The sequence below is a fragment of the Emys orbicularis genome, chromosome 2, assembly GCF_028017835.1.
Source record: "Emys orbicularis isolate rEmyOrb1 chromosome 2, rEmyOrb1.hap1, whole genome shotgun sequence".
Taxonomy (NCBI): domain Eukaryota; kingdom Metazoa; phylum Chordata; order Testudines; family Emydidae; genus Emys; species Emys orbicularis.
Genome location: NC_088684.1, coordinates 234,820,760 through 234,836,377, shown reverse-complemented (window position 1 = coordinate 234,836,377; position 15,618 = coordinate 234,820,760). Strand labels below are relative to the sequence as shown.

The following is a 15,618-nucleotide window of genomic DNA, read 5'->3' as shown; positions in this document are numbered from 1 at the left end:
CTACAGTGTGGGAGTTTGGAGAGGAAAACGGGGCGGCTCCACCCGGAGCCAGGTAGCCCCAGCTTCACCCTGCTTCTGCGCGGGGGAGGTGCCCGGCGGTGCAGGTGGGTGTGGAGGGGGGGGGCTGGCTTGGGGGACCCAGCAATCGGAGGCGTCAGCAGCCACCCCGCTCTCCCCTCCCCCCGTGCCGGGGATGTCAGTGTCAAGAGGCAGCAGCAGCCTCTGGTGCCAATCCCGGGGCAGGGCGCAGGCGGCGAGGGGATTGGAGTCACCGAAGCGTCAAGCGTGACCGCCCGAGGCCCCTCCTGCCTGCTGGGAAAGCCATAAAAAACCTCGGCGAGGCGCCGAGCCACAGACCGGAGAGTCGAGCCACTGGCAAGAGAGCGACGCCGACCTGAGCGCGGGAAAAGCCCCATCTACAGAGCCTGCCGTGAGTACCCGCGGGTTGCCCTGGTGCCGGGGGAGGGACGCTGTTCTGAGCCGCTCTCCCGGGCGCTGCCAGCCCGCCGCGTGCAAAGCGGCCAGGGGACCCCGGCTCAAATCGCCTCCGCCTTCGCTGCCGGGAGGGGGTGCGGGGCGGCTCCGCGCCCCTCGTTAGCGCCGGCCCCGCGGCGGGGGTCTCCGGCGGCTCCTCGCCCACCCGGGCTCGGGTTCAGAAACATTCGTTTCTTCCGCTTTTCGGAGAAGGTGCGAAGCCTCTGCCCGTTTGCGGGAGAGCCCCGGCTTGGGGGCCGCCTCCTGCCCGGGCTGGGTCCAGCTCAGCAGCCCGTGGAGCGGAGGGGTAAGAAACCACCAGCCCCCCACATGCTTTTTTAAAAAGGAGATCAAGTTTTCCGGTGCGTGGGTCACCTTTCATTGGAGGCTCCGGGTCTCTGCCTAGCATCCTCCTAGACAATCCGCTGTGTTCCCGCAGCGTGTCCTGTCTCACGCAGCTCTACCCGCCCTGGGGCTGCTGCTATAACCCCCCCCCCCCCCCTTGGTGACAACAAGTGCAACTTCCTTGCACGAGCTCAGCGCGCGCGGCGACTTTTATCCAGCGCGAGCCTCCCGTGTGGCCGATGCCCGCCAGAAAGGCGGCTGGGGGGGGGGGGGGGGGGGGGCAGACTCTGCAAGTCGTGTCCGGGTGGAACTGACAAAGTCCCGCCGCGGGGCGCTTTGTCCCGGGAAGGGGCTGCTGCTCTCTGGGCTGACGCCCGGCCGTTCACGCGCCTTTCTCCCGCCTCCGCCGCCCGGGTGTCGTGCAGATGCAGGGGACCATGCGGTTGTGGCTGTCCGTGCTGACTTTCGCCCTGTCCTTGCTGATCTGCCTGGGGACGCTGGCGGAGGCGTATCCATCCAAACCTGACAACCCCGGCGAGGACGCGCCTGCGGAGGACATGGCCAGATACTACTCGGCACTGAGGCACTACATCAACCTCATCACGAGGCAGAGGTAGGTACTGGGCACCCCAGCGCGGGGGAGCACAGACCGGCTGTCCTGTGTGTGGGGAGAGCCTGTGTATTCAGCAGGCTCATCCTCACCCCGTTTCTCAGACAACAACCTGGGGAAATAAGTTCTGATCTTGCCCAGGCTCCGCTCTGTATGAGGGGCTCTTTCCCTCTGCACAGCAGCCACTAGTGAGCACTGCCCGGAGTGGGGTCTAACTCCACTAGGATCTCTAGCTCATGGGTCCTTCTACACCAGCCAGGTGGGCAGACGTGAAGGACAGTCTGGTCAAGGCTGAGATCAGGCACCAGAGGCTGAGCATGGTCCAGTGTGGGGTATGGAAACAGCAATATGAGAGGCGAAGAGGTGAAGGGGGCACAACTGCGGGGAAGCTAAAATGCCCCAATCAGAGCTCTGAGCACTTGTGAATTCACAAAATGAGGCGCCCAAGAAAAACAGTAATGGAGAAAAAAGTGTGATAAGGGTGGATTCCATTTCTGTAGCAACCACAGCCACTGCTTCATGATGGGGCGGTTCCTGTCTGGATACAGCACATGGGTTTTGTGTAAGGTGGAGGTAAATGTGACCTCCAACATGAATAACATGTAATAAAGGATTGGTGGAATGGTACCAATATGGGCTCTAGAGGCTAGTCTCATCCAGTCTTGTCAGTTTTAACACAAAAATGCATCCGAAGAAGTGAGGTTTTTACCCACGAAAGCTTATGCCCAAATAAATCTGTTAGTCTTTAAGGTGCCACCAGACTCCTTGTTGTTTTTTAACACAAAAAGCTTTCCTGGCTAGGAACATAAAAGTAATAGGAAGTTTATTTTATGGAGAGAGTACCGGCAGAAGCAAAGAGGGAAATGAAACATAAACTTGGAACATGAGAGTGTGAGACAGACCAGGAAAAAAAGCAGAACAATTTCACACTTCCATTGCTGCTACTGTGTCTCATATGGTGTTTATCTGGAGCGAGTGACAGTTCTTATTGTTGCTGAAGAATTGTAGTAATTCAGAAATCTTTTGTTTTGACAGCTGCTTAGTACACCAGTCACTTAACAAATAATTAAAGAGCGCATTGATAGGAATGGCCCTGACTTGCTCATGTTTCTGCAGATGTGTGTGGTGAAACCTCAGATTGAAATGAAAGGTAAAATTACAATGTCAAATCCCTTTATTTGGGGGCATCAGTCCAATTTAGTTCAGCTGGCTAATAGAAGAGAAAGCTTCCTTTGAACCATGCGTCACCCACAAAAGCTGATGCTCTGATAATTTCCCATCTAGGCTATTGGAACCTCCTTTTTGCTGTGTTTTTGCTTTCCTCCCTCTAGTTCACATAAAATGCAGATGCCAACATTTTCTCTTCTTCTCCCCAAGGCACTGCCCATATCATCTTCCCCTTTCTTCACACACTTGAATCACTACATTGGTTTCCCACCTCTTCTCTCATATCCCATTTCCCAAATACAATTTCTTATATCAGCTGATTTATTCATTAGACCAGTGGCTCTCAACCTTTCCAGACTACTGTACCCTTTTCAGGACTCTGATTTGTCTTGAGTACCCCCAAGTTTTACCTTGTTTAAAAACTACTTGCTTACAAAATCAAACATAAAAATACGAACGTGTCGCAGCACACTATTACTGAAATTGCTTACTTTCTCATTTTTACCATATAATTATAAAATAGATCAACTGGAATATAAATATTGTACTTACATTTCAGCGTATAGTATATAGAGCAGTATAAACAAGCCATAGTCTAAATGAAATTTTAGTTTGTATCGACTTTGCTAGGGTTTTTATGTAGCCTGTTGTAAAACTAGGCAAATATGTAGATGAGTTAATGTACCCCCTGGAAGACCTCTGCGTACCCCCAGAGGTACATGGTACCCCTGGTTGAGAACCACTGCATTAGACAGTATTTCAAGTGTGGATCTAGTCTGAAAAGTGACTGTGTAAAAATGACATCACCTTACTTAACAGATCCACTGCTTGCGTATATATCATGTTCATATCTGCTTCCTTTAGTGACAAAAATAAGATTTTACTCCCCCCTTATCCCTCTTAGTTCTGCAAAGTCAGTATAGTGGGGGAGAATGAGCTAGATTCCATTCTAGTGTGCACATTATAAATAGAACGATTAACCAAAGGCTTTATTGATTATAAGGCATGAAGCAAAAAAGAATCAAGTTTGATTTTTATATTCCAGGTAGCAAGTAGGGGGAACAATCATTTTACTTTTAAATGGAGTAAATTTGAGTTGGAGAGTCAATTAGAGAGTTGAGAGACAATAAATGTAGAACCCTACAATGCCAGTTTCACAATGTCACTTTCCAGAATGGACCACACTGTAATCTGAGGAATGGAGGCCCAAATAGGACTTAATTAAAAAACATGATGCACCATTTCTCTTGTTCAGTGCATTAACTGCACTGAAACAACTCACGGCAACAGGCTTGCAATTGGTTTTAATTTAACTCTTGCACATTTCCTATTTCAGCAATGATAGAAAATTTTGTGGCATAAACGTCTTTCAGCTCTGATCTAGGATCTTGAGTAATATTCAATATGTTCTAGCAGAAGTGTCAATAAATTTCTTTCTCTCCACCCCTTATACTTTTACAGTTTTCCCTTTCTTGTGATGAACAGCATAACTAAAGTCAAAGTTCCCCAGTGGGAACTTTATTTCATTTTATTTAGTACTGGATGATGGTTTTCAGGACTGGTTCTGACGGGTTATGGAACCCATAGGTGCTGGAACTAGGGGTGCTGGGCATGCTGCTGCACCCCCTGGCTTGAAGTGGGTTCCATTAAAGACAGGGTTTACAGTTTGGTTAAATGGCTTTCAGCACCCCCACTATACAAATTGTTCCAGCACCCCTGATGGAACCTGTGATTGCAGGGAGACCTGTGATGAGAGGGCATAGCTAAGCTGCAAACTAAGCCTCTGTCTGTGGGACCTGGGCTGGTGTACTCAGCGTTTTCAAGCCCATGCTTGAACATCCACTCTGCATTGTAAACCTGGGTTTACAATTTCTGGACCCAGCTCTCACAGCCATGCTAATGTGTTCGTATTTGCGTCCACACTGCAAATGACAGGGCTTGGACTCAAGTGACAGCAGGCTTTGACCCACCCCCTTAGCAGAGTGCTAGGAGGACCTGGGTTCTTGAATCAGACTGATTTGTGTGTGGATGGAAGAGGGGATGGGCTCAAACCTGAGTTAGAGTCTGGGCTTAGTTTGAAGTGTAGACATAGCCAGAGAGGCTCCAGACGGGAGGAAGAGAGAATTTTGGCATGCTCATCACGTCTCACTGATGGTGAGCAAGATCCCAGGGCCTGGTCTGTACTAAAAAGTTAGGATAACCCAGCTACGTCGCTCAGTCCACACCCATGGGCTGTGCAGTTAAGCCGACCTAACCCCTGGTATAGACAGCACTAGGTCGATGGAAAAATTCTTCTGTCAACCAAGCTACCACCTCTCAGGGAGGTGGATTACCTGCACCAATGGGAGAACCCCTTCTGTCAGCATAGATCGTGCCTACACTGAAGTGCTACAGCAGTACTGCTGCAGTGATGCTGCTGTAGCATTTCAAGCGTAGACAAGTCCTGAGCCTCTCACCTTCCCTGGGGATATGGAGCCCCCTAGGCCCAGCCATGAGCTTCCAGCTCACCGCACAGTTGGTGAAACATATGGGAAAGGGTATGTTTGAGGGGAAAGAGGCAGAGGTAAGTGCCCTTTCTTTTTAGGTTTCCACTGCCTGCTTTGTCGCCTGATGCTTCTGTAGCTACTGATGGCATTTTTCTGCCCCATCCCTCCTGGCAACTGCTGCTGCTTTAACCAAGATCGCTTACTGTCCCTTTCCCATGGGCTACTGTTACCCACAACTAGAGTAAAACCTGCCACCAAGAGTGACCATTTATGGGAGCTAGCAAAAGTGATTGCTTGTAAGAAGTGGCTTCTCTTCAAAGGTTTGCACACGGGAGAGTGGTGGCTGTTGGCGAGGCACCCAGCTCTGAAGGCAGTGCCGCTGCCAGCAGCAGCGTAGAAGTAAGGAAGATCAGTTTCCTCTTACAAGTTTGTTTTTATGGATGGGAGTAAGAAAATGTGGTGGCTGGTCGCAGATGAGAGGTGGTCACTCTTCACAGTTAAATTATAGGGGGAAAACGTTCCGTGGCCTCTGCAAGTAGTCACTCATGACAGGTGGTCTCTTGTCAGAGGTGGTCACGAAGGCATGTTTTACTGTACTTCCTCTACCCCACCTCCCAGGAGGCTATTCCCCATTCCCAGACAGGGCCCTTCTCAGCTGTACCCTCTCGCCCCAGTGGTGCCCTTGGGAACTTCCTCTGGGCCTCATCCCTGTCCTGCTGCTTGATTCAGAACCCTGTCCTTCCTCGAACCATCTGCTACCCCTGTACAATGGCTTCCTTCCCGCAACTGGCACTGCTCTGCCACTTTGTTGCCTGCAGCTTCTGATCCCTGAACCTTCCCTCTCTTCTTCACTTCCCCCACGGCTTGTCACTGTCACCACTTGCCTCCCCCAGCTTGTCCTTTGCATGCATTGCCATTCTGTTATAAAGAAACATACAACATATCGTTTTAATTATAAGCCCACAAGAAGGTGGAATTCCTATAGGAAGAGGCTCTAATCCAGGGGCTCTGCAGGTGGCCCCGGATGTGTCTGAACCAGCTCTGATGACTTGGGTTTCAGAAAACACTAGATTTTTCCCATTTCACATCTATATCAGATCTGTAATGTGAAAAAGAGCCTTTGTTACATGCAGATTCTTTTGATATTGAGGACTTTGCAAGGTTCTGAGCACCTCCTACAATTTGCTGGTGAGCACCCTCAACCCCTACTAGAGGTGCTGAACACCTTATAGGATTTGAATTCCCAGGCCCAAATTTTCAAAAGTGGCGCTTTGGGTGCGCAATGTGAGACAACAACGGCCTGATTGTCACAAGTGCTGAGTGCTCCCCTTGACTTCAACTGGAGTTGTGGATTATCTGCACCTCTGGAAAACAGGCCTTGATGTCTAAGGGTATGTCTGCACTACAAGCACTGCAGCAGCACAGCTGCAGCACTGCGGCTACACCACTGTAACATTACTGTGGACACTACAGCGATGGAAGGGATTTTTCTGTTACTGTAGTGAATTCACCCTCTCGAGAGGCGGTAGTTAGGTTGATGGAAGAATGTTTCCATTGACCTAGCTGCATCTACAGTGGGGGTTAGGTTGACCTAACTATGTTGCACAGGGCATGATTTTTTTCATAGCTCTGTGCTAGGTAGCTAGGTTGACCTAAGTTTTAGGAGTAGACCAGGCTTCAGATTGGGCACCAAACACTACTGGCCACTTTTGCAAAGTTGGTCCTTGATCTTTAAAATGTTAATACTATTTGATGGAAGTGGCTGTTCAAACATCTTCCATGCAGCAAACAATAGGTTGGGATACTGTCATTGGAAAGTCTCTGAATTGTGCAAGATAGATATGGAGAAAGTACCATCTACTTTGGTGTAAAGACTTTAAGAAGGATTTCCTCCAATGGCAACTAATTCTCTTTTGTGTTCAGCCCTGGCTTTCTGTTCAGTTCTCTTGTCATTGTTCTATTGTGAACATAAGGGCTATCCTAAGTGATAGAGACTGCAAAACTAAGGGGCCCACCCAAGCCTCGAACATTTAACATTAGAAGAATTTGCTTTCCTTTTTAGTCCTTTGCCACCTGGGCTGATCCTTCAGTCAGCACTCCATTCCATGATGGCATAACCCTAGTCAGGACACGGACACAGACACACCCTGTATGGCAACACAGTGCAGCACAAGGTGTTGTCCTCAATCGGGAGCCAGGGAGCTTCAGGGACAGAGTGTGTCGAGTATCTCAAAATAAGAATCCTCTTCATGTATCTGAGCCATGTTTCCTCTCTTGCAAGGGACGCTACTCAGTCCTTATTCAGACAAAATTCTCATTGAAGTCACTGGGAATTTTGCCGAGGTATGGGCTACTGGATCCAGTTTTTAATTTGATTAATCAATTTCTTAAAAACAAATATTTTAATCAGGGAAATTAGATTTCTCCTTAGGGGACACCCCGGTCACATCCATATTAATTGGAGTAGGTAATTAGAAACAAGTTCCTTTGTGGTGATGGAGCATAAGACATTTGATTCAGCATCACGCTTGATTGAATTACTATAATAGCATTTCACTGTGTGCGGCTGGTTCTTTTCAGATATTCATTTTCAATCAGTTTATATAACAGAAATTTGCTTCCAAAACTTGAAACTGATACTATGTCTCTCTAAAGCGTGGACAACATACTAAATTGACCAAGACCATGGAAAAAAATCCAGTCATTAAGATATAATGATAACAAGTCAGCCTTGTTTCCACAGTCATATATCATGGTAAACATATGAAAATCACCACACAAATTATAGCAAGAAAAGCTAAGAATTTTTTGTTGGAAGTTTGCTCTTCTGCAATCTAGCTGAACCCACTGGAGGGACATCTTGAGGACCATTGACTTCAATGGGGCCAGGATTTCACCCCACGCATTTAGTAATTATTTTCCAATGTAATTTTACTGTCATTTTACCCATACAGTAGAACCTCAGTGTTACAAACACAGAGTTACGAATTGACCAGTCAACCACACAACTCATTTGGAACCGGAAGTACACAATAAAGCAGCAGCAGAGACCTCCTCTCCCCCCCAAAAGCAGCAAATACAGTACAGTGCTGTTAAACATAAACTTCCTAAAAATTAAAGGGAAAGCAGCATTTTTCTTCTGCAAAGCTGTATTAAGTCAATGTTCAGTTGTAAACTTTTGAAAGAACAACCATGTTTTGTTCAGAGTTACGAACATTTCAGAGTTATGAACAACCTCCATTCCCGAACTCTGAGGTTCTACTATATATCCATACAAGTAATAAACCATGATCTTTATTTCTTTACAGTGAAGGAAGTGCTCTCTTGTGGTTACCATTACTATTGTAACCTAGTGATCCCAAGCAGTAATGGATTACCTGTCAAGCTGACTGCTCATTACTGATACTGTTTTCAAAAAGGAGAAAAAGGGCACATTCCTTTACAAGAAATGGGAATTGGGATAGTTTTTTCAAGTAAATGCCCCTAATGGATTCTACTGTTTTCAGGATTTTTTTTTTTAAATGCAGGAATAGAAACACAGTTGTCAGGTTTACTAAGAACAAAGATCACACCTGACAACAATTGTCATACCAGCTTACTAAAAAAGCTCTGATTTGCAATACAATATCTACAATGGCAAGATTTTTAAAAGTGACTAGAGAGTTTGGGTAGCTCAAGTTTTGAGTCCCCCACTTGAGACAACTTTAAGGTGCTTGATTTTCCACAGGTCTATACTCCACACATTTTGAAAATCTGGCCCCTTTGAGGCATCTCATCTCATGTTACTAGTCAGTTTTGAAAATCTTGGTCTATATGTATGGTAACTTGATGCAGTATGAGTCTTTTTTTGTATTCACTATATAGTGCAGGTAGTTTTTGTGGATTTCTCACTCAATGAATTTCTGATGGAAGATGCAGCACTATCCAAAACTGTGCTGGAATTGAACAAAAAAACCTTAATTGCATTTGTAGAAAAGGATCATAAACCTCAGATCTGCTGTCATATTTCAACTTCTCTCTCCCTCCCTCACTTGTACATCCTCCCGCACAAAAAGTGTGAATGTAGGATATCTGCTAATACCCACCAAACAAAGAAATGTTAGAAATGTCCGGTTTCTATCATGTACATTATAACAGGTGATTATGTAAAATATTTCTATATGAGGGGTCTTGATATGTTCTAATTATTAACATATCTGTAACCAATGTGACACTAGAGTGACACATTCTCATATGAGCAAACTGGGTTCAACTAAACACCTGCTGGAGAGTTGCCTTTACTTCTGCCCTACAAAATTTTACAATAAAGGTTTGTATGAACATTCCAAAGTTAGTCTCAATTTTAAAGTTGGAGGTATGAAAAAATAAGTACTTTTTTTTTTTTCATTTAATAGATATGGAAAGAGATCAAGCCCAGAGACACTGATCTCGGATCTTTTGTTGAGAGAAAGCACAGAGAATATTCCTAGATCTAGGTAAGTACAAAAGTGCTTTGTGATAGCTTTTATTTCTATTTTAAATGTAGCTATTTTAGTAAATGATTTTCATAGGCAGAAAATACATAAGCATCAGAAATTAGAACACTGTATTTGGATGTCAGTTTATATATATGTATATATATAAACAAATACAATTATTTATCCATTATTAGAACAACACAAATATCCTAGGAACATAGGGGCTATGATACCAGATCAGACTATTGGCCCAAGTCAAGTACTGTATCTTACTTTTGTCAGTAGCTGATACCTGATGTTTAAAGGAAGGGAAGAATCCCCATAATGCACATCCCTTATTGTGAAATGCTGCACAGAATACCACCCTGACTCCTGATGATGATTGTGACGTTCCCCTCTGGTGTTATCCAGACCAGTGATCTGCTAGGTCACTCCAATCCTTGACTCTGGGAGCCAGCCTTACCCTGCTCTGCTGTGAGAACCCCCACTCCTGTGCGGTTCACGCACAGCCTCTGGCATGTAAACTGCTCCCAGCTACTTGCAACCGAAATACACTAGCCAATATCTCCGGTCCCAGACGCCACCCTAGGAACCTCCATCTTGCAGTGTCCAGTTATGCCCGCTGGACACTGCAAGCTTATATGAGTTCGTCAATTGAACAAAGAAATTGATATGTACCAGGCTTGTTATCCCAAGGGGAGTCTCTGACACACTTCAAACCAAATGCACTGCTTCAGTTAGAATAAACAAACAAATTTATTAACTATGAAAGATAGATTTTAAGTGATTATAAGTCAAAGCATAACAAGTCGGATTTGGTCAAATGAAATAAAAGCAAAATGCATTCTAAGCTGTTCTTAACACTTTCAATGCCCTTACAAACTTAGATGCTTCTCACCACAGGCTGGCTGGTTGCCCTTCAGCCAGGCTTTCCCCTCTGATCAGCGCTTCAGACGCTTGATGGTGATGTCTGTAGATGGAGGTGGAAGAGAGAGGAAGAGCATGGCAAACGTGTCTCCCTTTTATCATGTTCTTTCTTCCCTCTTGGCTTTGGCCCCCCCCCCTTCAGAGTCAGGTGAGCATTACCTCATCGCAGTCCCAAACTGACCAAAGGAAGAGAGGGGTGACTCACTCGAGAGTCCAACAGATCCTTTGTTGTTGCCTAGGCCAGTGTCCTTTGTTCCTGTGAGGCTGGGCTGGGTTTGTCCCATACCTGCCCTGATGAGGTGTGAACTGCCCCTCTGCTCTTGGGGAGTTTTTGCCTGGGCTTGCTTTAAGCCCTGAGGACACATTTTCAGCCTCATAACTATATACATGAAATTACAACCTATAACATTACTATAACAATGATTACTATAATATTACCATAACAACAATGCTCAGTACATCATGAGCCTTCCAAAGACACCCGACATGACAAACTTTGCATTAGATACCACACAATCATATTATAAGGATGAACATGGGGGTGTAGGGTGTTCCCACGAGGTACAGAACGTCACAGTGATCCACCTACATACTGAAACATGAGGCATGTTTCTCCATTAACTGTTAATTTCCTTAGTTTTATTTTTCTTTCTGAAATCCTGGGTTCTTTTAAAATAGCTGTAGGTGGGGAAATCTGTGACTATATTAATCTAAACACAGATTATGTACAATGCTTTCTTTAAAATATTACATTTTGCATGAATTTTGTGCCTAATATTTTACAAAGTGAAAAGGTCACAAGTTGGTAAATTTTGGTTGGCACACACAAGAATATCTACATCTGAAAGCCCATGATCTGGATGTCTGATTTTACTACAACACCATATAAAACAACATTGTCCAGGGTGGCTGATTTTATTAAAGGTGTTATTGACTATCTCAGTATAATTTTAATTGCTAAGGTATGACTATCAATGCAGAAGGCCAGTATAAAATCTATGCATCACTGAAATTCCACTTAAACTTGATGTTGTGCGGAAAAAGCAGAACCTTAAAGATGCATAGGTCTGGTGTTAGCCCTTTGCACATGGGTGAATTTCAGCCTGTAAGTATATATCCATTTAAGGTAATGGCATATCTGATTAAAATACTATAATAATGACTAAGATTAACACAGTCTTGCAAAATTCTACTTGCCGCCTCATCTGGATTGAGTCTATTTTTTTAATGGAGATGTAAAATAGTATTTTTAATCTTAATTGTAGTTAAGAGTGGGTAAGCAGAGTTTAAGCCTTGACTGTTATGTTTAAAAGGTTGGTGATAATATGTCTACTGCAGAAGTAAACTATTTTCACAGTAGCTATGTCATAATGCCCAAGCCAGTTGTTGTGCTTCATAAGTCAATATGCATGAGCCCAATGGGAGTACTCTCGTGCCTAAAACTAAACACACATGTAAATCATTGCAGCATTGGGACTGAAGGGCCTAATCCTGCAAACCCTTTGTGTCCAGAATTCTCACTGATGCCTATGGAAGTTGTCCGTGCAGTGGACTTACAAGATTGGGCTCAAGTATAGGAAATTCTACTACAAAGTTAAAATACAGCATTATGGTTATGATGTTAAGTGCACCTGCCATGATAAAATTTATCTTGCTGATTTGATGTAAACATTAATGTAAACTGTAGTGAAATACGTTATGGAGGTTCTCTATGCTTTATAAAGACAAGGCAGAACGCTAATTCTTCAAGGAATGCTGTCAGTGTCATCAGTTTGGGGCAGCACACATGTAGTGTTTAAATTTGTGTAATTCCTCCATGTAATTCTTTATACATAATTCTTCCCCCCCTCCAAAAATGCTACAATGCTTTATTTATAATAATAATCAGGTCCGGCTCTAGGCACCAGCGTTCCAAGCATGTGCTTGGGGCGGTCCTTTTCAAGGGGCGGCATTCCAGCCCTTTGGGGGTGGCACTTTTCAAGGGGCGGCATTCCCTCCGGCTTTTTTTTTTTTTTTTTTGCTTGGGGTGGCAAAAAACCTGGAGCTGGCCCTGATAATAATCATTAATAACTTAAAGCTTATGAACAAAAGTAAATAAATAAACGAGTGTGCGTGTGAAATGGAAGAAATTATAAGGAAGAGATTTTAGTCCAAGATTAATAACAAATAAAAGCAGTTTAAAATTAGTTCAAAACTTAGTTCAAAACAGGCAGCTAGAGAATAGATCTAGTTTCCCATTGCTGTATCATCACCAGAAGGTCACATTTCTTGGCTCTGTCATTTCTGTGAACTTAGACATTGTACCCAAAATTAATGAAGTATGAAGAAAAACCTGAATAGTATTCAGATTGGCTGAGTCTCCTCTGATGTGCATTCTTACCAGCTAATAAAGAGAAACTCCATAAATGTCTTGAATTAACACTGTACGTTTGGACATCTAAAGAAAGTTTCTCCCTTAGTGGAACATCTTTACTAGATTCTTAGAGAAAATAGATCAAAAATAAATGTGCTGGGAAACTAAGGGAAACATTGAGTTTAATACAAATGACTCTCTTATGGCAACGGTGCATGGTTTTGATCTTGTGGATCCCATGTAGTCATTAGGAAATCCTTATACTGTATGTGTATTGTCTTTTGTCTCAGTTATGTTCTCCCTCTTTTTGTCTCGCTTTCTGTACACATGTAGTACAATACCAGGATACAGAAATACTTTGGGCCCACGGCATTTGCTTTAGCAAATATTTTAAACATCATTTATTTAAAATATTAAGCAATAATGCACTGTAAGATTTTAACAATCACTGCTGCTACCTTCAGATTGAGTTCTAGAAAAAACTAAATTCTGGGAGAACAGCATTATAGGATTTTGCTAAATTCAATAAGTCCTCTCTTTGAAAAATGTGTTGTTTTGTTGTACTGCTTAGTCAGAGATACAAATGTGCTAATAGGCATGTTTATATCTCTACGTGCCATAATTTTTTAGCAAAAATGCACTAAGTGTTAGCTACTAGCATCCATTGCAGAAAAAACGTTTCTTAGTACTGTAAAAACACAGCACTGATGCAGCAACGTTTAGGGGCCCATTACATAACAATGTGTGGGTATTTAGCCACCTGACTTCTATTCATTTTCATGGAAGTGGAGCAATTCAGTCTTCATACTCACATTGGAAATGTATCCCATACTCTACTAGTGGTATTAAAGTGAGAACTTTTATTACTTTTGCCTGTTAAAAGATCATCGATTATCTTAAAATCTATTTGGTTCTATCACTAATCTTTCAGAGAAAATTTCATAACATGTTTAATGTGTGTTACAGGTTTGAAGACCCTTCTATGTGGTGATGGAAATTTCAGCACATCGTCAAACTTTTCCTAGTTTTCAATCCATACTTATTGCTATAAGACCAATCACAGTTTATCACTCCTCAGTGCATGCAACCATCGTACTAAATTCTGTAGCATTTTTCCTTCATCATACTTGTATATACATTTATTTAAATAATTTATTTGTGCATTCCACAATGTAACATACTAAATGAAAGACAACAACACTATTATTGGCATAGTAAAGATTTGTTTTAAACTATTAAAACTGAATTATAACCTCCCTGCAGTCTAAAGTAGCATGTACAGTGATCATTTCACAAATATTAAAATAATAATTGTGAAAGGTGAAATAATTACAACACTTACCTGGGCCTTTAATTCAATTTTTCTGTTTTGATTTATACAAATTTATTTATGTTTCATAACATCCAATATATCCTACATAATTTAGGAAAATAAAATGATCTGGAAAGTGTTTTTTCATACTCGTTATACAGAACAATTGTTTATTATTTACATTAACCCATATATTAAAATTAATAGCATTTTCAAAATACGAAGAGGTTTAATTCTGCTAAACTGTCAAGACTGATTAAGAGTTCAAATTTAAAAAATGGAATCTCTTCATTTTGGCAATATACAAAGTGACAGGAAACAATATAATTCCTAGGTAATATTGCAATATGAATTTGGAAGTGTTTGAGAGTTAATAGTTGATTCCATGAAAAGCTACCTAGTGAATGTTTGATATTTCCTTTGTGACACAAAGTTTTGAATAACTGAATCCAACACAAATTTTTTTCTTAATTTCTGTCCTAGTCACCCTTTCCATGAGCAGAGAGTACCTAGATCAGGTACAATGGTATTTTCTTTGGTGTTTGTTCTCCAAATGTTCCATGTGTAAAATTCCCATTACCCTGGTGGGAGAGCTACTGATGCTTGTTGAGTTGAAAATAACCTTAATGTTTTCATTCAAAACTACTTAATGTTATAACAGCGTTTTCTACTCTCATTCTATATATGGTTCTGTCATTGTCAGAGATTCAGTGTGGAATATTGTCAGTAGCTGTTTGTATTATATTTGGCCTCTTATATAGAGTGGCACAGATTCTGGTCCTTGGTCCCTGATATTTTAGCATGCTACCCCTTATTTATACATCAGAGATGAGTGCATAGGGATCGTGTGAAAGAACACAGCCAGAATTGTAAGTCAGAGAAAAATCTGCTTGGAAGTTTGATGTATAAACATTTCATATCTGTTTTCCAAATATTGTTATATGGCTAAAACACAAATACATCTATACAATTTAAGTGGGTTTTTAATCTGCTCGTTACAGATACACACTGGATGTGTTGTTACATTTTGCAGTTCCTCGACATTTGCCAGTTACTGTATGTCATGCCTACTTCAGTGAAACATTAAAAACATATTCATTTAAAGAAAACACACAGATGGTATTTTAATAGGCAAACTGTTTCAACACCTACATTGTCACTTTATTGATTTAGACTATATAGTTGGTCTATTCTGGTGCATTCTTTACAAAAATTGAATTTAATGATATATATTGTATTTACCACTGATTTCTGGCATTGTGTATAATAAATACATTAGTGATCTTGGGGGACTATGATTTGATGGTATCGAGGATGTTAGTAGATCCCAAGATTGTTAAATTAGAGTTGCCTAGCAGTATCTTCAATATATATGCCCAAATGGAGAAAGGAACGGTTAAAGGAGAAGCATATCCACAAGTTACTCACTATAGGCAGTCCCACCTACTTCTGTGAATTTTCTTCATCTTATGGAGCACACATCTGTG

The 15,618-nt window shown here is 42.6% G+C and overlaps 1 protein-coding gene across 1 annotated transcript; it reads left to right on the top strand.

Moving 5' to 3' along the window:
* The first annotated feature begins 1,244 nt into the window (after window positions 1-1,244).
* NPY (neuropeptide Y) lies at window positions 1,245-13,810 on the top strand. The gene is made up of 3 exons (XM_065399781.1): window positions 1,245-1,432; window positions 9,477-9,557; window positions 13,786-13,810. The coding sequence occupies exons 1-3, from the start codon at window positions 1,245-1,247 to the stop codon at window positions 13,808-13,810; spliced, it is 294 nt and encodes a 97-aa protein (XP_065255853.1).
* The last annotated feature ends 1,808 nt before the right edge of the window (window positions 13,811-15,618 follow it).

Excerpts from the sequence above, each read along its gene's own strand:
- NPY (XM_065399781.1), top strand. The coding sequence starts at position 1,245 with ATGCAGGGGACCATGCGGTTGTGGCTGTCCGTGCTGACTTTCGCCCTG. Across the intron at positions 1,433-9,476 it reads AACCTCATCACGAGGCAGAG|ATATGGAAAGAGATCAAGCC; the intron begins GTAGGTACTGGG and ends TTCATTTAATAG. Across the intron at positions 9,558-13,785 it reads GAGAATATTCCTAGATCTAG|GTTTGAAGACCCTTCTATGT; the intron begins GTAAGTACAAAA and ends TGTGTGTTACAG.